This window comes from Mus caroli, unplaced genomic scaffold (genome assembly GCF_978045245.1).
Source record: "Mus caroli unplaced genomic scaffold, Mus_caroli_1 scaffold_17, whole genome shotgun sequence".
Taxonomy (NCBI): Eukaryota; Metazoa; Chordata; class Mammalia; order Rodentia; family Muridae; genus Mus; species Mus caroli.
In genome coordinates this window covers 92,297,271-92,321,513 of record NW_028227272.1, presented here as the reverse complement: position 1 = coordinate 92,321,513, position 24,243 = coordinate 92,297,271, and the positions used below count along the sequence as shown (strand labels likewise).

Below are 24,243 nucleotides of genomic sequence, written 5' to 3'. Positions count from 1 at the left end.
TGAGAGCCAGGCTAGCTGACTTGAACCAGAGCTGTGGAAGCAGCTGAGTAAGGGACCTAAGCTTTGAAAGAACTAGCATAGATGACACTCTTGACTCTGAAACTGTCTATGTGAGGCCACAAAAACTTTCAGCCTCTCTAGACCTCATCTCTTTAATTTTTAACTGGGAGTAAGTCCTTTATGCCAGTGTGGGGTTTTACCCCATCCTCAGTACCGATCTCTGCCATTGTTTGCTATTTGTTGCTTCGGTAAAACACTGATGAAAAGCAACTTTGGGAGGAAAGAGTTTATTTCATCTTACAGGCCACAAGTCTTGGTGAGGGAAGTCGGGGTAGGAACCCAAGGCAGGAACTAAAGCAGAGACTGGGGAGGAACTCTGTTTATTGGCTTGCTTCCTCTGTCTTGCTCAGCTACCTTTCTTATACAGCTCAGACCTACCTGCTAGAGGATGGTGCTGCCCACAGTGGGCTGGTACCTCCAACATAAGTCACCAGTCAATAAAATGCCCCATAGGCCTGCCTACAGGTCAGTCTGGTGGAGGCAGTTCCTCAATTGAGATTGCCCCTTTCTGGGTAATTCTGTATTTATGATTAGGTAAAGAAGAACTGTGACAGTCGTGATTAAATTAGCACCTTCACAAAGCCTTACTCTAAAAACATAATAAGTTATTTTTTCTCTTGATTATACCAGAAGTTATGCAAATCTCTTACAAAAGTGTTACCAGCATTTGTGTACAGTCAGCTTCAATGATTTATCATGATAATATTTATTTAAAGCTTGCTTGGCCAGATCCAGAACTTATCTTACTTATGAAATTATAAATGTCAGATTGACTACTCATAAAATAGTTTGGGTGTAGCAATATTACTCCAAGTTTTCAGAGACAAAGCAGTATCGATACCTATTTAGACCTCCCTTTTAACTTGCATATGTTGGAGCAAGTTCATTTATGCCACCCTCTTCCAAGTGAATAACTTAGCATCTATGGTTTCTCCTGTTTCTGATGACATTTAGGAAAAGCCCAATTATCAAGCAACTAAAGCCCTTCCAGTAGCAAGTAATTAAACTTCCTGAACATCCCCAGTGCTGTGCAGGTTATTCTTAGACAAGTGCTACCAATGTCACTTTAGGTGTGATATTTAGGTACACACACAATTCTGCTCCATTCTTTAGATCAAAATAGAGCCAGCTGGAGGAGTCTATTTTAAGAACAAGAGAAAGGATATGTAGTGGAGAAATCTAACGCAGTCGCAGAAAAGAAACAAACCTACCGAGAAGTAGCTCTGGGCTCCCCACTCAGCCCCAGTGAGCCCTTTGCCCTGCCTCGGCAGCCAGCAGCAGGGGAAGAGCCAGCCTCAAGGCCGCAGAGCATCTTATAGCACCTGCCTGCTGACGGAAACTGATGACTCCAACATTCTCGGAAAAGATAATGTTGGCGATTACAGGGGAACTCTACCTGGCTGGCATGGTTTTCCCCTACCTCATTGGTATTCTAAGAATGGGGGGGGATCTCCCCTCTAAAAAGCAATAAATGGGTATGCATTGTCTTATGATTCAGGCACTAATCTTTCTGGTAGAGGGGCATTTGGGCAATAAAATTCATTTTAAAATGAATGCAGGCAAATCTCTCATGGAAACAAGAGTCCCCATTGAAGGCCAGCACCTACTCAGGATGTAAAATGGTGCCACGGGCCATTAAATCTTCCTGTTTCATTGTGAACACCCCTTGAAATGGTCTTTTTGAAAAATTTTTTTTTCTTGGAAAGACACGTTTTGTTTTCATTGAAAGGAAGACCGTAAGTTACTTAGAGCTTCAACTTCTTGAAGCCTACTTTACACTTCCTAGGATCTATTCCTTAGAGCCAGGGACATTGCAGGGAGCATGGAAGTTCCTTCTTGTGCCTCAGACCACACTGTTTAGTTTATAATGAGGGAGAAAGTAACCCTGCTGAGGCTTGGAAAGGGCCTACCATACTGAATGCAGAAGCAGGCTGTGGCAGAAGCTCTGCCACAGGCAAGCACAGCTTACCTGCAAGTGTGCAAGCGGCCGGCCGGCTGTGCTTAAGGAGAAAGACAGAGAAAGGAGAGCTCTGGGGAACAGGCATGCCACTCAGCCCACTGAATCCAAAACAAGGGCTTAAGTTTTTCCAGGACAAGTGAAACGTGAGTGTCCTGCACACCGAAGAGGCGCTTCTTCCTGTACAGCGCTCTTCAGATTCTGGGGACTGTGGCCTTGTTCCTGGGGCTTCTGTTTCTCCCTCCTGTCTCTCCCTCACTCTTGCTGGGGGGTTGAACTGGCTTGGGGTGAACCAACCGTGTGCCTTCCTGTTTCTGGTAAGCTCTGGCTGCAAGCCTGAGCACCTGGCTTTGGGATCCAAGCAATCAGGGCTTGGGACTTGTGGCCTCCTGCAAGTGCATGGCTCAGGATCTCTCTGAGGGAGAAACAAGAGCTAAGGGAAGGTCGCAGGGCAGCCACCTCCTCTATCCTCCAACCCCTGCCCCCAGTCTATAGCCCTCTGCCCTCCAAGCCCTTTACTACCTGGTCACTCACTCTGTAGGTCAGGAATCTTCTGCAGGGCAAGTGGCGCGTCCTCGCTCCCCTTCTCCCACCTGGCTACCATGGGGCTCTGCTATGGCCTGAAAGAAAGAGGGACAGACATGTGCTGTTCACAGGTAGAACGGAGAGCACCCAGCCAGCCTGGTCCCTGAGGATTCCTTTAGAGCACTGGGTGTGGCATTTACCTTCGAATCCCTGGCCATCTGGCAGGATGCCCAGGACAGGCTACATGGCCAAGAATTTTTAAGAATGAAGCCCCGTTGCTACCACCACAGCCTTCGCTAGGAATCCAGCCCCTGGAGGGAGCTCATTGGCAAAAGGCACTGGAGAGAAGGGTCAACCCACCCCCACCAAGGCTGTAGTGATCCAAGCAGGAGGCAGGAAGGGGAAGCGCAGAGGAAGTAAACAGCGCACAGTTGAGGGGAAGAGTCCGGAATAGTCCCACTGCCTGTGGAAATTCATTGCTACTCTTGAGACACAGAGTTAGGTAAAAAGGGCTGTCAGCACCATCTCAAAAAATGACAAGAGACTCTAGAAGAGGAGACTGAAGCCTGGGAGGCGGGGGAAAGGCTCAGCTGGGGAGCCAGGGGAGGAAGGAGGTGCAAAATTATAGAAGGCAGACCAGTGCTCTTCCCCATGCACTCCCAAGGCTGTGGGAGCCACACCAGTGTTTTTCCCAAACCGCCCCCACCCCCATTATCTTGTGCTCTGTGTGATCCGGTCTAAAGTTAAGGAGCTTTTTAAAATTCTTTTTTGAAATTCATTCATTCTCTCTCTCTCTCTCTCTCTCTCTCTCTCTCTCTCTCTCTCTCTCTCTCTCTCTCTCTCTCTCTCCCCCCCTCCGTCCCTCCCTCTCTCCCTCCGCCCTCCATGTGTGTGTGTGTGTGTAATTTACCAATCATTTATCAACCAGTTACCTGTCGTTTTCCTATCTTTTATCTACTATCTATAATCTACACGTCATCTCTACAGCATCTATCAAATATCCAATTAATCTACTATCTATCCGCATATCGTCTATTACCTGGCTACCCATGTTCTCCATCCAGCCACCTTCCTTGTCTGTCTTCTATTTTTCTTGGTCAACCTTTGCACCTTCGTGTCTGTCTCAGGTTCACAGGCTTCAGATTGCCGATCAGTCCTTTATTTATGGTAGTTACTGGTTTATAGTTACTATATTCCTCCTCTCAGTCCCTTCAGCCTAACAGATACCAGATCATAGTGGGTCCACTGCATGGCTGGAGCATAGGCCTTTGCTCATTGCTCTGCTGAGACTGGTAATCTGCCTTGTACACACCAGTTTGGCTGTTTGATTCACTGGCTTCTACACTTCACAATATGCCCAGACTCTCCTCTAGTTCCTCAGCAGCCTTCTTTCAAGAAGTGAACTTCTCAGGGATGGAGGGAGAGATGGCTCAGTGGTTAAGAGCACTTGCTGCTATTGCAAAAAAACCTACGTTTGATTCCCAGCAGCTACAAGCAGATCACAGCCCTCTGTAACTCCAGTTTCAGGGGGTTGGAGCCCCTCTTCTGGCCTCCATGGGAGGTACATACACGTGGTGCACACACATTCACACATGCACGGTACATAAATACATGACATTTAAATAAAGGACTCTGCTTCTTGCACACCTATTTTATAGGCTTTTATGTTATTGCCTTTGGTTTCTATTTCCCCCCTCAGTGGTTCTACAATCAGCATGGCTTATCTTCTAAAGTGTTAAGAGACATCCATAATTTTCCACAAGCTAATTATGAGTGATCTGATAAATGGGCTTTTGTGAGGTGTTCCCTCTTTTAATCCTCCAGAGTGCCACCCAGGACAAACAAGCAGGGTTAGTCTCTGGGAATAGCATTCAGTTTCCCAGGTTTCTCATGCTGCTGAGGCTTCCTGGTTGGGATGATAATTCTCAGAGCTATGATACCTTCACTGAAGTCCTCGAGTCAGGATTGTCCCCTCCTACCGCCAGCCAAGAAAGACACAGGGCATGAATTTGGTTTAGCATTTGCTCTGTGGTACACCGTTTGTTTTCTGGAGATAAAGGAGAGAATAAAGTCCGGTTTGGGAATGAAACTATGCAGCAGGCACACTGTGGAAGGCACTTGGATGCAAGAAGAGCAGAGGAGAGCTGCGTTTGCAGTGCTAGGAATAAGCAGGGTGGCAGGAAATGGAAGAAAAAAATCTTTTTAACAGAGAGATGGGTCCCTTGTGAGAATGGAGGATCTGGGAAGGAGGCAGAGAACACTGGGCTTATCCTTGGCTGAAAGTAAACAACCAGGAAGCTGTGGCCAATTAGAGGAAGCATGTCACGGGCAGGAAGCATACAAAGTGCAGAAGATGCAGATAGATTAAAATAATGTAGTAATACACTATCAGGTCAGAAAGCCCTGGATAACAGTAGTGGCAGGTAGAATCCACATAGCTAATACAACACTCACATGGCAGCCACCCCTCAGCCATGAGCTTGCCACGTGGGGCCTTTACTATGCATCACTGCAGTCCTTCAAGGGGAGCACTGCCACATATGTTCAAAGAGGCACTGTGGAGAAGTGACTCATTCAGGCTCCCAACGCTGTGTCGGGGCAGAGCTGGGCTCCTTGAGCCACATCTTTTACTGGCCTGACAGGGCTCTGGGTTCAGGCCTCAGAACCAACCAGATGATTCAAAGTCAAACAATGTGCATGGCTGATAGGGTCCCATGTGACACTGCTGCTCTGGGGGCATGCGCAGTTTCCAGCATGGTGGGATGTACAGCTCCATTTCTTTAGGATACATCTTGCTCACCCTGCTTTCTCTCAGCATCCTGAGTAATACTGTTGCCCAGATGTTGAATGTACCTGCATATTTCTTCAGGCATATCCAACTCCTTCATCCTTGTAGGTAAAATGCTACTCCCAGTGCCCAGAGCCAGGGACGAGGCTTTTAGTATCAGAAATATATAGATATTCTAGTAAAAAATGTGACATATTATTTATATTTATTTTACAGATATTAATATGTCATATGGGTCATAGAGCATATAAATATATATATAGTCAAATATATACCAAATATATAAATGTTATAAATTTTATATTACTATATCATATTAGTTATTTGTGCAGTACCAATAACTCTAAAATTAATCTACACTAATTGTATAAATGTTTTATTTATATGTTGTGTTAAATACATACTTTACTATAACATAAATAATTCTAGAAAAAAATAAGTACAGAGATATTTTTAACTCTCACAACAAATTTCACCCATTAGTTTTGCTAACCCACACCTATTTACACAGTACCTTTTTTTTCTAGTTCTCAAAAATAGAATCTTCCTCCTGTCGCAGATACTTTCTTAAGAAAAATAGATTCATTTAGGAATCATTTTTCCCCTCCTGGTTAACACAGATTTAGGACTTTCTAAAAGTTTGAAATTAGTTTTTTGTTGAATTTTGTAAGTTTTCTCTGTTTTTATCCTGGGAAAACATCATGTGTTCTGTGGCAGACAAACAAGATGGCAGAAAAAAAAATGTGCATGTTCCTCCTTCTGGGAATGCAGTGTTCTGCTTTTCCTCAGGTGTCTGGTGTCCCTGTTTCATGTCCTTTCAAAGGGCTGGGAACAGGTGGGGAATGAGACCTGAATCACTTTATATCTTGCTTTTCTGGACCAACAAAATGCAAAGGCTCCGACTTAAACTCTGACAAGAGTTTAACCTCTTGCTGATATGAAAAGCTTGGGTACCAGCTGTTTCTGACACACTGGTATTTTTGATGACCTACAAGCCCAAAGATTATGTAGATTAAATTTCATGTTAAGTAGACACAGGATTAAATATTAAGTAGGAAAAAAGTGCTTAACAAGAACTTGTTCAGGGTTCACTGAGCTCAGAGGGTTTAAAAGTAATTGAAAATAAACCCAGCCAGGCTTGCTGTCCTTTGGACCCTGTGACGGGCCACACAGACATATCAGGGGACCTTTGCTACAGTCTTGGACCAAATTCTCCCCTCTTCAAAAACCACCTCCCATTCATTTCAAAGCCTGACTGAGTTCTGAACCCAGTTCTTAAGCTCACCAATACAGGGTAGGACTCCAGTGGCTTTGCCCACACACACCAGCATATTCACAAGGCAGTTGTCCGTGTTCTGTGCAGGTAGAGCTGTGTCAGACTTTGGTGACCGTGTGTGTTTGGATGTGGATTCCCGTTAGCCCCACTTTTCTGCTGGATCTTGTAAAGGGTCCTTACCTAGGCCAGCCCCTTTGAGTGGGATGTGTTTCTGCTTCCTGTGTGGGAGGTCATGTGACTTTTCCAAGCCATGGCCTGTGAGTGGCAATGGCTCACCATGCCTAAGCAGAGGCACTGAACTCACGTAGAGATCTTGTCCCTGGGATGCTCATCAGTTCCTCCTTATTCTGGGGCAGGGGAGGAGGAGGAGGAGGAGGAGGAGAATGTCCAGAGCTGGACCATGGCAGAGCAACTGCTAACTTGTAACAGGTGAGAGAGGATGCTTGTGTGAGTCATGGAGGTTTTGGAGTTCTGGGTTCCAGAGATAAAGCCTGCTAAAAACTGGAACCAGAGAAGCCCTGACTGTGATTTGGTACTAGGATTGTATGCTAGTCTAAACGATACGGAATTTAAAGGAATGACATTAAAAATCTGAAATAGTCATAATGTGAACTCCAAATGCTGGTCTAGGATGAGAACTTGGAACAGAGAAATAATCTAAGTCTAACCAAACTTCAGTAGGAAGACAGATGTGTCTGACCTGCTGCTGAGTTATCTCAAAGTCAGCACTTATATACAAGGTGCAGGGTGGCTCTTCAGAAGAAGGTGCATGGGTGACCCACTCCTCCTCCATTCCAGCCTTCCTTTGATCTGTGAATCTGTTGGCTTGGTGACCTATAATCTCATAGGCAGACTGACTGTCCTGGGCCATTACCTTTATGATACCAACAGCTTTGGTTTCAGAAGGCAGACATTTCAAAGCAACATCACTTTTTATTCCATCCTTCTCTTTACCAGTTGAAGAAAAGCAAATCTATTTTCTAAATTAGGATCTTAAGATGGGAGGGATTAAATAACTTATGCACATACATAAAGCCAATAGACAGAAGATATTAGCCAGAGAACCAGGTCTGTCAGCCTCTGGTACTGGCCTCTGTCAGCCTCTGGCACTGGCCCCCTAGCTACAACACCACTATGAGGACACAGTGACACTTGTCTTCTCCCGGTGGCTCATGATGAAAATCACGCAGCATGATTGTGCTCATCAGAGAATAAAAAGCCCTCTCTAGTTCATTGATCATCTTCTGCCATATCTAACCAGATATTGCTATTATTTCCATATTTCAGATGATAAAGACTCTCACCATGTGTCTCTGAGCATTTTGACCCCTGGAGGGTTCTGGAAGAAGGATAATACCTATGGAGCCAGACATCCAAAGGTCTAAGCCCCTGTGTGATATTGCTGCAAGCCTTGAGGTCACACTTGGAGAGGTCTACACACATGTTACAGAGAATATGGAGAACACAGGGTGGGGTGGTAGCAGGAAGTTCATGAGGTACCATATGAGACTGTCCAGGAGAACAGAAGCTCAAGTGGACTCTCTTAGCAAATAAGGGACCAACAAAGCACTTGAGAGACTGGTGAGGGCACACTCAACTGAAGATCACTCCAAGATCCTTCCTTGTACAGCAACATTAGCCACAGCTCCATGCAGGATAAGACCTCTGGAGGCCTCCCCTGCAGAGATAGGATGGTTGGAACCACCTGGCTCAAGCATGATTCAGGCAAAGACTATTAAAGGCGTTTGTAGGATACCGACTACCAGCCAAAGCTGGGCTGCTACAAATCCTGTAGTCAGGAATGCTACAGAATCATGTAGGAGGTGCTTGCTGCCACACCCTTCCCTGACTCTACCTCAGGACTGAGTGTTATTTCCTGTGCCAAGAGGGGCATGCTTGAAAGTCCCTCACCCCACACCTGAGCGGAACTGCCCAGCATAGGTGTGATCTTTGGAAGCACTCTAGGGAGTGCTGATCATCTGGTCGGCACTGAACAACTCTAAAAGAGAATCCAAGAGTGTGGATGATTTGTTGACGATTCCTCACCCAGCAGCTAACTGGCATAGGGCTGGAATGTACTTGGGATTCTCAGGCGTTCCATGAGCAGATGTCACTCCTGGTTAACGTAAAATGTCTCTTCAGATAGACAGGAGACCCTGAGGAGACTATATCCCTCAACTGCAGTATCGGCCTCCCTTGAGGAGCTCATAGGAAGTACAGGGTCGGGGGTCCCACCCCAGAGCTAAGAAGCCCAAATTTCTGAAGGTGCTTTCCAAGAACTCAAGTCTTACAAGAAACTCAGTTTCCCGAAAGATTACAAGGGCATCTTAGTGACTTGGAGACACTTAATCTTTACCCTGTTGCATACAGGGGAAGCAACAGATGTTCCTTCAGTGACTAATCGTCTTTTTTCACATACCATGTGACCCTGTCAGGAACCCATTTGCCTCTGTGGTCAAATATTTAGCCGCCTTCTTATGTCTCTGTTCCACTATTATTCTTTCAAATTCCATAAGTATTTTTTTAAAGTCCTTTTCCATCTTTAAATGTGGTTTGCATAGTTATACCCTTATTTCTCAGTGCAGATTCCTTCTAATTTTTTTTCGTTCCATAGAACGTCAACCTTTCCTCTCCCCAGCAAGGACAAGTCTAAACAGATACCAGGCTCGGCAGAGACTCATTTTCCATTTTCCATGGCAAAGACTCAGGATCTGAGCTCTAGAGTAGTCAGAGCTATCATTTGCTGTGTAGTTTTGTAAAGACAGTTTAATGTTAGGCTCTTAATTTGCAGGAGAGCTAGCTAGCCCAAATAAAACATTATACATCTGTCTGTTGTTACGAGTGACCAACTTCAGCCGAACATTCTTCCTTAATAACAGCGGGCTTTCTTATAGAGTAAGAATGCACAGCAGCTAAAGGCAAGTGGAAATCTCCATTGGTTTACTGCCCTTGGTCTCGCATGCTCCAACATGCGAAGAACGTGGATAATAAGCATATCCTCCCCTTTAAACACAGTGTGACTTGGATGCACATTGTTGTGAGATAAAAGAGGAAATTTCATGTCTTGGGAGCAGCGAGAAGAAGGCAAAGGGTGTTATGTTAACTTCCCTAAATGCGCAACCCAAATTGTTCACTTCAGGGAAGGTGTTTCTCCAAGAGGCTAGCACGGGCTCACTTGCTGCTCCTGTCTAGATCAATTCAAACAGAGAAGAAGATGGGCCAACAGGGCTCTCTGTGATGCAGGAAGGAGAGACAGCCTTGGGGGTTGTTTGATTTGAGTGTGGTGAAGTAAGTCAGAGAGGAAGCATCTGGTTCAGACAGCCCAGGAGGGGACACAAGTATTTTATATATCACGTGTTTTACTTAATCAAACTGCAAACTGGGTGCAGACAGAGCTTGCAAGGAGGAAGCGTGAAGCCAATGGGATGGTTTCCCTTAATTCCCATCTTCCTATGATGCAGTGGGAGGTTGTTTGAGCGGGCAGCACTCTCTTCTCACCACGTGTCCTTAAATAAAGTATATATGCAACACTTCAGATTGAGTTCCCCTAAACAAATCTCTCTCATGAAGCCACTGTGTGGAGAACCTTTTACCACCCCAAAGCACCTATTTCACTTTAAGGTGACCAAGGCACAGGAAAGACCTTGTTAAATATGGTGTCTTAGTCTTCTGGCCTTATGATACTTTTTCTTTTTCCTTTTTTTTTTTTTAAAAAAAAAGGTGAAAAAAATGTGATTGTGATCTGAGTGATTAAATGGTAAGGAATGGCTCTCGGTGTGATTCACCTGTCACTGGGGATGGAGTTCCTCCCGTTGTGAGTTTTCCTGGACTTTATTACCCTAATGGGAATTGTACACCAGACAAAGGAAATGACTGACTCTTGCTTGGTTTGGAACCAAGTTATTTAAAAGCAGGACCCGTGTCCAAATGTTTCACAATCCAGTCTCACTCTTAGTCCGTGCTTTGACCACATGTCCGTGATATGGAAAGCAGAGCTCTCAGGTCTCGGGGGAGCACAGTTCACACCGACAGCCTAACATGGAAGACAGTGCACTTCAAGGGCATGGACTATGCCTGAGTCATCTGTTTCTTACACATGTGCTCACACGTGATCTCTGAGTGACGGGTGTTTTCTAATTTCAAAACACCTTCATGTTCAATCAGAATCTTAGCCCTTTGGCAGTTAGCTAATCTCCATCAGTAAATAGGGAAGCACAAGACACTGAAGCCATCTGTACTTTATTAGCTGGAGGGTGGATGGCTCAATTTTGGTCGTATTAGGGTTGCCAGATAGGATATGAGATGGTCAGTTAAAATTTGAATTTCAGATGGATAGCAAATACTTTTATTATAATTATGGTGATATTTAATACTTATTAATATTCATATACCAAAATTATTCCTCGTTGATCTAAAATGTTTTTATACATATTCTCTATATATGCGCTATGTAGAGACATACAGATAGCTTGGCCACCTCATTTTTATTGGCTAAACATGATATTCTTTAGGGAAGAACAAAGCAGACTAGAAGTCCAAATCACATAAAGACAAGGTTTTATATGCCACGTTCTTAGAACACCATCCTGGTAATAGGAACTCTAAAAACAAATGTAGTCATTATGGCCCTGTGGGACCAGGTACAGCCTTTTCCTGCATGATTCTTAGAAACAGCCTGTAAGCTAGTAATCAAGACTTTTCTTTTGTTTGCTTGGGGGATTGCAAACATGCACCACCATGCTAGGCTCGTGAAGTGCCAGGGTGTGAACCTAGGACTTAGCTCATGCTATGTGAGCATTCCCCAGCCCTGGTCTCATTTTCAACAAGTCAGTTCAGGGATTCTTAACCATTTTTTGTAGTATGGTCTATTTTGGGGGTAGGGGTGAGCTATAAAGACACATGGAATATAATTTTGGAGAATAAATTTTTCTTGGAATATAATTTTTAGGTAGATAAGAACAACCCATGGAAATTACTAAAACAATGTAGGAAGAACAGCGGGGATGCCTCAGTATAAACACAGGGGGCCTCACAGTTGCAAAGACATCTCCTGCAGGAGGACCTAATTGAGGACTGCCTGAGAAACCAAAGATTGCTGGTGCAGACAACACTAGCCAATCAGGAACTGCTGTTTAGAAGAGATACTTTCTTGGGACCAATGGGACATGGGTGGAGGGTATCAAAGGAGCTTGCAGCAGCTTTCAAACAAGCTTGCTACAATGCTTCTCACTTTCCCCTGGAGTCCATGCTGTTGATCCCTTGCCACCTCACCTCCAATCCCCAAGGGTAAGTAGGGTCAGGCAGCGGGCGGTCCAGGGCACAGGCAGCATTGCATTACTGTTGGTAAAGCACCAACCTTACAATTTTGCAAGTCATTGTGCTTCCTCTCCAGTTATCACATAAAAGCTATTGTTCTGAAGTACAGTGGACAGAAGTATACATTTAAGATCTCTGGGAAGCCAACAAAGTAGCAGTGACCTGTCTATGGCTGTTACTGTGACAGGGTCACGGTTGGAGCTAATACAGTTATAGTTTGCTGTACCCATTGAGAGTAACGAAGACAGAACCTCTACTGAGAAGTCACTGAAAATTAACATCTCTCCTCTCATCTGAGGTACTTGGCCCTCCTCAGTTCTCCAGGCATGGTGGATCTGGATTTAAATTAAGCTTATACATTCTAAATGCTATACTTAATGTCAACCAACCAACCTAGCTCAACCTTCTCGATTTACTTTCCTTAAAGGAACAGTCAGGCATCTAATATATTATTTTCTTTTCTATCTATAGCATGGATCCTTAATATAATTTAAGTCACCCTTAAGCACTTAGCTCAGTAAGTAAAAGCACTTGCTATAGAGTGAGATAATCTGCATTCAATCCATGGGACCCACATGATAGGGGGAGACAACAAGCTCCTGAAAGTTGTCCTCTGAGCTCCACATGTGTGCCATGGCACGCGCACGCGTGCACACACACACACACACACACACACACACACACACACACACTATAAAGGTAACCAAAAGCCATTTATAAATAAATAAATAAATCACAATCAATCCCCCTTCCAACATGATGACACACACTGATGTTAGTTGTGAACACTATTAGTATCTACACAGTTGGGATGAGACCCAAGAGAGGCAGCCCAACATTCTCCTCTCTAGAAGTCCCCGTACCCTTTCTACTGACACGGAAACAAAGGAGGAAATGGCAGAAAACAGCTGAGATTTGTACACCAGCCTTGGTCTTCGTAGTGTTACGTGGTATTTCCAGGAACTACAAGCCAGAGTTTTCGTTAGCATGCCACATGGTGCCACACAGGTTTTAGATCACCGTGGATGCGGCAAAGCTCTTACCAGGAAGGAGAAAGCACCCCATTCCTGTGGGGGCAGCTATCCACATGCCACTGCTCCTCACAAACCTTCCAGTGGCTCCCACAGCAACAGGGCAGGTCCTAAGTACCTTTATAAGCCCTGCCTGCCGCTCAGCCCAGGCTCAGGCTCGCAACTTAAGCTTTGCTCTCTCTAGGATGGAGCCTGACTTGCCTCTTCCAAAACAGCTCAGTGCCCTCAGGGCTCTGTGTCTGGGAACACTTGATTCTGTCCCAAAGGTCCTCCTTTCTTCTCTTGTTGGCTCATCCCACCACTCCTTCAGAAGTCAGGTTGAGCATAACCTCGTCTGTGTTTAAAGACACACTGAGCACTTCTTCAGAGTCATTGTTGTGTAAAGAAGGACAGAGTACTCTATCGACACTAGCTGTGTGACTTTGGACAGATTCTTAACCCTTGAGACTTAGTGTCCTCAAGTACAGAATGGAGCTAATGATATCCCTGTACTTGAGAGACTGTGAGAAGTTAAAATCCATCTGTCTACCAAGGATCGAGTGAGAGTTGACTGTTACAACTCAGAGTAAATGAAACAACAAAAGGAAATTATATTTACAAAGGAAGAGCGGAGAAGTCTATTCTGGGTCTACAAAGTTCTCGTAAGTCCACAAGAACCATCATCTACAGCATGTATCAACACACAGATCAAGACACTTTAGCTCTTCACTATTTGTTCATCTAAAGCAAGAACTTAATGTGTACCTACGATGTGCTGAATGCTGCTGTGTGAGACCCAGCAGTGAATATAAGCCACTTTCTCTTTGGTTTCCTATAGCTTAGAAAGGGACAGGGAAGTGGCACCTTGCATCAGATTAGACAACAGTTCAAAGATGTCTGTGGGTAAGCTGGGGAAGGAGTCGCGGTCAGAAGATGGAACATGGACACATGGCATGTTCTTGTCTGGGATTCCTGGAAGGTTTCCCCCAAAAGTGAAGAAACAGAAGAACTTCAGCATTGACTGTGGCAGAGACAGATGTAGCTTGGTGCCTTTCAGAAGGTAAGGTGGATAGCAAGGAGGAAGGGTGTGTAGGTGAGAACAGGGGAAAACTAGGGCCTTGTGGGCTCTTTGAGAGCTGCCACATCTTTGTCTCAGGAGAATGGGGGTCTTCCTCGGGTTTTATTCAAAGAAAATACAAGATCTAATCTGCTTTCTAGGTGATTGCTTTTGACACCATGGTGAAGGGTCTGGCAAACCTAGATGCTGACATCCTTTTTAATTAGCACTTCTAGTCATCCAAGATGCAATGTCTCATGTGTGGGCCAGGCTGGTGCTAGATGCTTGAGAACCCATAGCTCATAGGTTCCCTGGAGAGTCAACAGGTGGCTGGGGCACGGACAGGAGGGAAAGGAGACCTCAGAGAGGATGAGATAGGGTCTAGGTGTCACTCTGTGGCCTCAAACACACAAGGTGGACCAGGCTAATCTTAAATTGTGGTAGTCCCCCTGTCTCTGTACTCCCAGTGCTAGGATAACAGGTATGCATCAATGTCTTAAAAAAAAAACCCACAAGAATACACAGTTCTCTCTCTCTGTCTCTGTTTCTCTGTCTCTGTCTCTGTCTCTCTCTCTCTGTCTCTCTCTCCCTCCCTCTCTCTCCCTCTCTCCCCACCCTGTGTGTCTTTCCAGGTAAGCTTAAAGTGAGATGGCTTTAAAATGCCAACAGCACTCATTTCTTCAAAGGAAACACAATCAGAAAAGGACTTCCAACCAGATTTTCCATTTTATGCCCTTAATCTGAAAATTGAATTTCCCCGGCATGGCTCATTCTCAGGCTGTCCAGCTATTACTGTAAACGAGATGTACTTACAGTGTCCAGCTGAGAAACTTTCCACACTCTGCCATAGCCAACGCTGTGGAGTCATTTACTCTCAGACCCGTCCCAGCTGTTCAAATCCAGGAGCCCGGTTTGCAGTGAGCAGTGAAGACTATTCTCTTATGTTAGCTTAAGGCTCCATCTAATTGGCTGAAGAGTTTGTACTTGGCCCAGAGGGGCTGCTGATAAAGCAGAATCCTGCTTGCTGCCCTTGCTCAGGCAGGTCCAGTTGTTCCAGAGCCCTTCCTGCCTCTTGCAAACTCCTATTCATTCCACATAACCCAGCTGAAGCGTCAGCTCTGATTCTTGGCAGACTTTCTCTTGTTTCTCTCCTTTGCCAGCAACTCCTGACAACTTCCCCTGCTGCTGTAAAACTGTGATCTGGAATGTGCCTTTTACACTAAAAGACATGTTCTGGAGGGATGGGTTTCAGTTCATTATCTATCTATCTATCTATCTATCTATCTATCTATCTATCTATCTATCTATCTTCTATCTATCTATCTTCTATCTATCTATCTATCTATCTTCTATCTATCTATCTATCTATCTATCTATCTATCTATCTATCTTCTATCTTCTATCTATCTATCTATCTATCTATCTATCTATCTATCTACCTATCTAATGTGTGTGTGTGTGTGTGTCTCGGTGGCTATGTGTCTGTGTTTATGTGTCTATGTCTGTGTGTGTGTGAGTGTGCATGCATGTGTGTGTCTGTGTGTGCTTGTGTATGTGTGGTATGTGTGTGCTTGTGTGTGTATATGTGTGTATGTGTGTGTCTATGTGTATGTATGTGTCTGTGACTATGTATCTGTGTGTGCTTATGTATGTATATGTATGTGTGTGTATGTGTGGGCCTGTGTATGTGTTGTGTGCTTGTGTGTGTCTGTGTGTATGTATTTGTGTGTGTGTGCTTGTGTGTGTGTGTGCTTGTGTGTGTGTTGCATGCAGGTATGTGGGTGCATGTGTGTACATATGTGTATGAAGGCTGGAAGTTGATGGTCTATGTCTTTCTCAATCACTGTTCCTCTTATGTCTTGACATAGAGTCTCCGTGGACCTGGAGGCATACTCCCTCTGGCCTCTGGGCTGGTCAGCAAGACTCAGGGATCCCCCTCTCCCCACCTCCCAGCACCAACATTACAGATGCATATCACCAGCTCAGCTTATTTTATGGGTTTGGGGATCAAATACAGGTCCTACTGTGCGTGTTGCAAGGTCAATAGATTGAGCTAGAGGGCTGGGTAGAGGCCCAGCCATTAATCTATTTTAAATCACTAATGCTAAAGAGAAAGCTTGACACATACAGGGGAGGGAGGACCAATGTGGGCAGAGCTTGCGTCTGAGTGAACTCAGAACTAAACTCATGGTGTTCCCCCTGCCTCTGTCTTCTGACTACTGGGATTACAGTCACAAGCTACCAGGCCTGGTAGATCCATTGCATTAGATATCAATGAGCATTGCATTAGATACAAGACATGCATACATTTCCTAGGGATCACTTAACATGAAAATTCTTATTCCGAAATCCTTGAGCTGAAGTCTAAGGATCTTCAGCCTCTAGTAACCCCTGTATGATGCTAACTAAGATTGAAGGGCCACAGCTCCCATTGTGTAGCAGTGGGCCTGGGTCTCCACCTCAACCACAGCAAACAGGGAACAGGAAAGAGCCCAAGTGGCCCTGAGTGACTGACTCCCCTTTTCTCCTGGGGGTGGCAGTTACAGGTATTACCACAAACATGCAAGAGATACATAGTCCATCCTGTACATTTGACACAGAGACACAAAGGTCAGCTCCCTCCTCTGTCCTTGTAGGAAGAGCCTTGGGGGAAATCTGCTTGAACAGAAGAAGGCTTTCCCTCTGAGAATGGTAAGGCTGAAAGCATCATTTACACAGCACTATGCAGTGTTACAAGGGGATCCTGTACTGAGAGACTCCCTCCAGTGCTGGCTCAGATCTGAATGCTTTCCTTCAGGGGAACATGGCTGGAGACTGAGGTCGTGACCTTGCCTGGTCACACTGCCCCTGTGGGGCTCACACTGAGCTGGGAGTGCTGAGTCATGGCAGGCTGCTCTGGCTTGGTCTCTCTGACCAGAATTCTCTGCACAACTGTATGAGAGGGCTCACACTGCAGGGAGGGCACACAGGTCCTCCTCCTTCAGAATGAGAGAAGCATCACAAGCACACACACACACACACAACACACACATACCTACACATACATACATACATATACACACTTAGACATACACAGACACACACAGCACACACACACACACACATAGACACACATAGCATACATATAGAGCACACACACATTTACATAATACACACAGACACAGACATATTCACATAGACACAGCACACACATATACACAGAGACACACAGTGCACACACACACACACACATACACAGAGACACACATAAACACACGACATCATTGACTGAATGAATCAAATCTCTCAGTTCATGTTTTTGTGTTCAGCTTTGTGTACAGCTTTCCAACTATTACTTTTGTCATGTTTCTATGTATTTCTTAATTTCTGAGTTGGCTTGCAATATGAAAAAGATTTGTTTTCATGTGTATGTGTGTGTTGTTTATATGTGTGGAGCTGCATATGCACTCGCGTGCAGGTATACACAGAGGTCAGAGGACAACATTGCTTGTGGTTCCTCAGGAGCCATGCACCTTGGTTTCTAAGATTTCTCATTGGTCTAGAGCTTGCCAAATAGTCTAAGTCGGTTAGTCAGAGATCCCCAGGGATCCCCCACCCCCATTTCTGCCTTCTCAATACTGAGACTGTAAGCCACCACACCTGGCTTTTTATGTGGATTCAAACTCTGGGGAATCAAATTCAGGTCCTTAGGCTTGCAAGGCAAACACTTAACCATCTGAGCTACACCCAAGACCTACATGTAAGTTTTAAATACAGTATATGCTCTACCGTGGAAATGGTTTTATGAACAATGATATTAAGTACCAGCAATATTAGGGCCACCGTTTATAGACGCTGAGGCAACCTAGCAGAATTCCACCCACCATCTGATGTCAGAGAGTGATGTTAAAATGGACAAAGGCCGAGAGAGTGATGGACGTGGTGGAAGAACAGTCAGGTTACCAGTTGAATTGAATAAATGCTTAAAGAAAACCTAGTTGTCAGCACCCACGTTCTTAGGATTACTTCTTAGCCCCATTAGCAGACAAGATACCCAACTTTGAAGGTAGTTCTGGGAACTCGACTGTGGTTGAAAGAACTTGGCAGTGCTGTCACCCTTTGTATCCTCACCTCTTCCTCCTGGTCTCGTCTCAGTCAGACCAACAGAACTTGAGATAAAAAGAAAGTCCAAGATGCCTTCTTTCAGCAACTACCAGTAAGGGAGATGGGGGGAACCATGGCTTTAAGTAGAGCACCTAACAGACTCTGCTTACTAGATTCTCTGTCCTGGATCCTTCTGAAGGGAGCTGTTTCGCTGTCTCTGCTGGTCAGTCTTCTGTCCTTTCCAGATGTTTATTCCTAGTTGGTTTCACAGAATGAACCTGGTGATCCCTGGGCCGCTGCCAATGCCTCTTCATACTTCCGCATACTTCAGTTCGTTTCTGGTTGTGTGTGGCTCTTGTGAAACCCCAACAGGTTCATACTTGAGGTCTCTATCTCAAGTCATCTTCCTCTTAGAATGTTCTACACTGAGAAGCTTCTGTTCACTTGGTCTAGAAGCCCCCACTGTCTACACTAGGGTTTCCCCATTAGTCAAAACTTTACCCCTGACCTTTCAAGCATGCATCTGTTGCAGGTACCATCTGCCTGGCCGTGGTTCTAGAAAATAGTTGTACTAGATTATTAAAGAAGGTGTGACCAGGAGGGAACCATATATGCCAGTATAGAAGCAAGGACTTCAGTCCTTGGCACATAGTGTAAGAAGTAGAGGCAAGGAGAGCCATGCTCAGGCTGTTTGGGCCACAGACTTGGATCTATGAACTGGGGGAGACTATAGCCTTCAGCAGGGTGTGGCTCCATGGCCCTTCACTCCCACAGATCTGAACAGTGCTTGGTGTGTGTGGCACGTTCAAGTTTTGCTCGTGGAACTCTCTACACTTTACATTTTAAGACTTACACGTTCTTACACTTTAACACTTACATTTTAACGGTTACTTCGCACACTTAACGTTTCATGTCCCCTCAGTAGAACCTTCTAGTGCAAGACCCCATTATCTTGTATTTCTTTGATTGCTACAATAGTGTCACACTTGAGATTCCTGTCTCAAGTTCTCTTTAAGAATCTTCTGCATGGGCTGGAGAGATGGCTCAGTGGTTGAGAGCACACTGACTGCTGTTCCAGAGAATTCCCAGCAACCACATGGTGGCTCACAATCACTTGTAGTGGGATCTGATGCCCTCTTCTGGTGTGTCTGAAGACAGCTACAGTGTACTTACATATAAATGAAATAAATATATCTTTTTTTAAAAAGATGTATGTTTTATATACTACAACCTCGACAGTTCCCGTGAAGCCATCTGCTGTCTAGCTCAGCAGTGTCTGCAATCCATTAGTCAAAACCTCATTTCTGAGCTTTTGAACATGGCTCTGAGACCCTTCTACAACCACTCCTCAGTCTGCTGCCTATACAAGTCAGGTGACTCACAGCTGTCCCAGTGAGCTGGTCCTGTTCGCTAGTGATGCCTGTTACCACAACCTCCCTTCTGAAAAACCCATGCTTTTCCTGAGTTTTCAGATTTTGTGTTGAGACACTGATCGCTGTAGGCAGGCGCTTTCCTTAGCTGTGGTAATGGGTTCAGTGCTTTCCCTTTGACGGTGTGTCTTATCTCCAAAATAGTTAGTTCAGTATGTGGAGTTGCTTGCTTTCATGTCCATACTAATAAGGTAGTTAGACATATCAGACTCAGGAATGTACATGCGCCCAGCACTGTGTTGATGATAGTGCAGATACTTTTAACTCCAAATTTCAGAATGACTGGGGAAACTCTGATAAACATAAGTAAACTGGGGCTCAGATACAAAGTTAGCCTGAGATCATGTCTAGACTGAGATCTGGCTCCCTCCAAAGCCGGCCCTCCCTCCTTCATCACAGCCCAGAGGGTTTTCACTGGATCATAAGCTATTTGTACTACATGTGCCTGAGCCAGGACACAGCAGGGCCGAAGTGTGTGCTGGGTACACGCTGGTGTGAATAGAAGTAAAGGAACCTGAGTGCACCTTGAGGAGAGTCTGTCCAGAGTCTCAGAATGGATGTTCCCACATAGCCACTGCAGTTAGGAGCTGAAAGGAGGGTGTGTGTGGTATCTCTGCCTCTGTACCACACGTACTCTTTGCTGATGGAAGATGTCAGCCTTCCCCGGAGGGTATAGTGTGGAGCTACCGGGGGAAAGTCATAAACCTTTCTCCTGAAGCTACTCATGTTGGATGTTCTCTGAACAGCCCCAATTCACACAAGCCAGAGCAGAAGTCCATCCTGGATTCCTTTCCTTAGGATCCACAGCCCTGTAATCTCTAGTTTTATCTCCTGCATGATGCTGTTTCCAGCCTTGCTCCTCTGCTTTGTTGAAACTATCCTGGTACAGAGCCCTGTGCTGCTTCTCTGCAAATCATCTTTAACATCTTGCCTGCTGTTCCTCTGGCTTCAACTGACCTGGCTTCACACCACTCTCCCCATTATAACTGATGTTTCTAAACTACAAAAACAATTTCTCAAAAGTGAGGACCTGTGTGTGGCAGGGATCTGCAGCCTCCCACCCCATTCTTCTCCCTTGTCAAGTGTCATTGCTCTTCATTTTTTATTTAATGAACTCTGAACTTCTGAACCCATAGTTTGGGTCTTTTGTAGCTTCCATACCATTTGGACCACATCTCCGGAGTTGCCTCTCTATCATCCCCACTTCAATGAGCATGAGCTGCTCTCAGGGCCTGTTACAATCCAGGTCACCTTGTCTTTCCACTTGCCCTTCTGCCTTTCTTACGTGAAACACCAACCACCATGATCTCTTGTCTCTTTAAGCTGTAGTCAGTGCTTGCTTTTCCTGGCTCCCAGTGCAGAGTTAGTGAAGAGTCCTTCTTCCCATTCACAACTGAGGAGTGTGACATCGCCACCCTTACTCTTATAGCTTGATGCTCCAGAGCCGTGTGCACTTCCCTTCTGCATGGCAGGGAGAATACCACCCTTCAAGGACATGGGCTGGGCTGAGTCCATCCTGTGCTCTCAGCAGCCAAACCTCTGGCACAAGCCAGGTCTCCAAATCTGTTTTTATGACTCATGACTCTAGAAATGTGTCAACACATGAACCAGGAAATGGATTACTAGTCAGTTCATAAGATGAAATATGAATGACCATCAAAAGCATGACTAGGAATACATGAGTGATTCCTGGGCCCTTGTCATGCAAAGTCTTTTAAGTTGCTGACGTTGAAATGGTATGTGCTTGAGCACTGATCTACCTCTCTGAGAAGTGAGTCTTCATGGTTAAAATCCTCCTCTGAGTTAAGAAGAATGTGTTTTTACCTGTTTTGACTCAGACACTCTTGAAGGTGTCATTGGTATTCGGAGGGAGCCTGTGCACATTCAGAGGTAGGTCCTCTTGCCAAGAATGTTGGATTTCTTAGGCTGTGTTTGATTAGAGGTTTACACTGGAAAAAGTAACAACCTTTACAGGCATACCAACTCATCACTCACCTAACTTGCCCCTAGTGAAAGCATACATACAGAACATACTGCTACACTCACCAGTGACCATTGAAACAGCCTTATCAATAACACATTTAAGAAGTCTGAGTTCTCAACTTGGGAATCATGGCAAGGTTAAGGGAGAGAGAGGGAAGAATTATCGATCTGTTGGATGGATTTCTCTTAATACCCCTCAATTCTTTCTACTACCCATCTAAGTATCACCTTTCATCTCCAGCATTTGTATCTTAAAGTCACCTCTTAAACATTAAGAAATGGGTCCTGGTTTTAAATACAGTATTCTCATTCTCACTTTAAAAACACTATAGGAAGATGGTGAGGGTGGCAGAAATTTAATAAACAATTTAGGACTAAAAATAATGAATGAATCTTTGAGCTCTTACTCTTGGCTCAAACTCTGAGCTATAGAGCTATTTTCTTGGAAATTCCATTATTTCCCAATTATTCCTAGTCATCAAAATATTATTTATTTTGTTTGTTCATTCATTCTGCAAGAATTTAACACTTTTTTGCCTTTTAAACATATAAGGATGTGTGTGAAAAGGTTCAAGCACTGAAACACATACCATTCACTAGAGGAGGTGATGGGCATTACATTGTTTTTATACCCAGCACAACAGATACCTTAATATTGAAATAGTTCGCATTTATTCATGGATGCTTATCCATTTCAATGATAAAGTTCAATATTACCTGGTTCATGAGTTTCACTTATTCCAAAAGACAGTGAGCAAGAACAAGGATCTGGTCTTCACATCTACATTGCCTGTGTCTGACATAGTGGCTGGGTGCACTTGAATGAGTACAATCAATAAAGAAGACTGGATGTTTCCAGGAGAAAGAGAGATTAGTGTCAATTCAAAGAGTCAAAGAAGTATTTGTAAATTTCTTGTAGTAAAGAAGAAACCTAGAGGGGAAAAATGCTAACAAGGGAGAAATCACCAGGCAGAAGTGTGGGTTGGTGAAGAATGTTCAGTATTCTCCTTTGGCTGGGTAATAGGGTTCATCATTGAAAAACTGGAGTTTTTCAATGACACAGAACCACCACACAGGGACTTCTCAGATGTGCCAATGTCTTGGCTCCAGCACAAGCCAATCAAATCAGAGCCTTCAGGGGAAGCATGTGCTTGAACCCAAGTCTTGCTCGTTTTAAAAAAAAGCTCTTAATTTGTTTCTAATGTCTATTGGGTACAAATCACTGGGATACCACAAAGGCAGAACAAGACCAGGCTGAGGATACCTTAGTATTAAATCTTATAAGTGGATGGAAGTCAAACTGAGAAGATTTACCTTTCATTGAGCAGAAAGAATGAAGGTTTGTGGAGCTGGTGGACTGAGGCCATGGGAGATTATCTGGAGGATTTTGAATTTGGATGAACAGCAGATGAGTCTAGATTAACCTGCACCTTGGTTTTCCATCAGGTAAAATTCACACAGCTGTTATATGTGAAGAGGTGATGAGTGACTGGAAGTGGGAAGGATTCTGGACTTGCTGCTTGGGTGGAGAAACATGGAAGAAACAGTGAATTCTGGGGTTGATACAAGCCTACTGGCTGCCTGAACCAACAGGGAGGAAGGAGGACTTTCCGGAGAAGGGTCAGAACAAGAGCAGACATGTGGTCATAAAGTTTATCTAAACAGTAAGGTGACAGTGGATAGGACCCAGAGGTTGAGGGTTTGATGGAGGATAAGAGGCACTAATGCTCACAGAAGTGAGCTTTGGAGAAGAAGAGTCACCTGCTTCAATGAATAGAGCCACTGCCAGCACACTAATGCACAACTTAGACACTGGGATACAATGGACCTGCAAGGCATTTGCTCCATGGGCTCTATGCTCATGTGAAATGATCAGATCAGATCATAGTGAAGAGAGATGGGAATGTAGATCAGTTAGAGGAGTCCTTGCCTAGCATGACAAAGCCTTGGGTTTCATTCCTAGCACCACAGAAACTGGGCCTGGTAGCGTGTCCCTGATTCTGGAACTTGAGTGGCAAAGGGAAGAAGTTCATAGGTGCAAAGTCATCTTTGACTATACAGGTAGCTAGGGGCCAGCCTAGGCTATATAGGTAGCTGGGTGCCAGCCTAAGCTTAATAGCTAGCTAGGGCCAGCCTAGGCTACTTGAGATTCTTCCGTGAGACAAACAAGTTAGACAAGAACTCACATTCAGAGTTGTGAATATAGGTGCTTTGGTGGAAGAAGGCCAAAGGAACTAGGACATGAGACATACCACAGATGGGAGGCAACAAGTTTGAAGAAAGACTTTCTCCTTCAGAGAGTCCCAAGTCTGGAGTTGTGTTTTGTTCCACCTGTTATACTTCACAGGTAGTGAGCAGCCTGGATACTGCTGGCTAAGTGTGGAAGAAGTGAGTCCCCCTGTCTGGGGGCACTACAAGCCTTAATGGTAAAGGTCACTGTCGCAGGAGATTGCAGACCTCACATCGGGAACATAAACACTCTCGAGCCACAGAAGGTGGCTTCTTGGGGTCACAGCTTACTCATCGGCTTGTGCAATCTCTAACGGAGCATGCAGAAGAGCCCACTGGCCTGCTAGCTGGTTTGAGAAGAGATATAATTTAGCATCACTGCCCAACAATTACTCCCATTTTCCTCATCTGTAAAATGAGAGGTTTAGATGAAATGACCTCCAGGTTGTCTTCCAGCCTGGTGCCTGGTGAAGGTGAAAGTCTGAAAGTTCACAGACATCTTCACTGAGTTTTGAATGTTGAACTACCT

General features: G+C 44.7%; 1 protein-coding gene across 12 annotated transcripts in view; it reads right to left on the bottom strand.

Moving 5' to 3' along the window:
- Positions 1–24,243, bottom strand: part of Kcnj15 (potassium inwardly rectifying channel subfamily J member 15) — a 44,433-nt gene that overhangs the window by 6,161 nt on the left and 14,029 nt on the right. For 6 of the 12 annotated variants that reach the window (XM_029470456.2, XM_029470452.2, XM_021185033.3 and 3 more), the window contains exon 3: positions 2,552–2,637. The exons of 2 other annotated variants lie outside the window; for them this stretch is intronic. In XM_029470456.2, the coding sequence (XP_029326316.1) occupies positions 2,552–2,621 (70 nt within the window). In that variant the 5' untranslated portion in view covers positions 2,622–2,637. Of the gene's footprint in view, positions 1–2,539; positions 2,638–4,482; positions 4,590–14,802; positions 14,920–24,243 lie in introns of those variants that run through there. 4 more of the 12 variants (XM_029470454.2, XM_029470455.2, XM_085832092.1 and 1 more) reach the window with 4 other exon arrangements.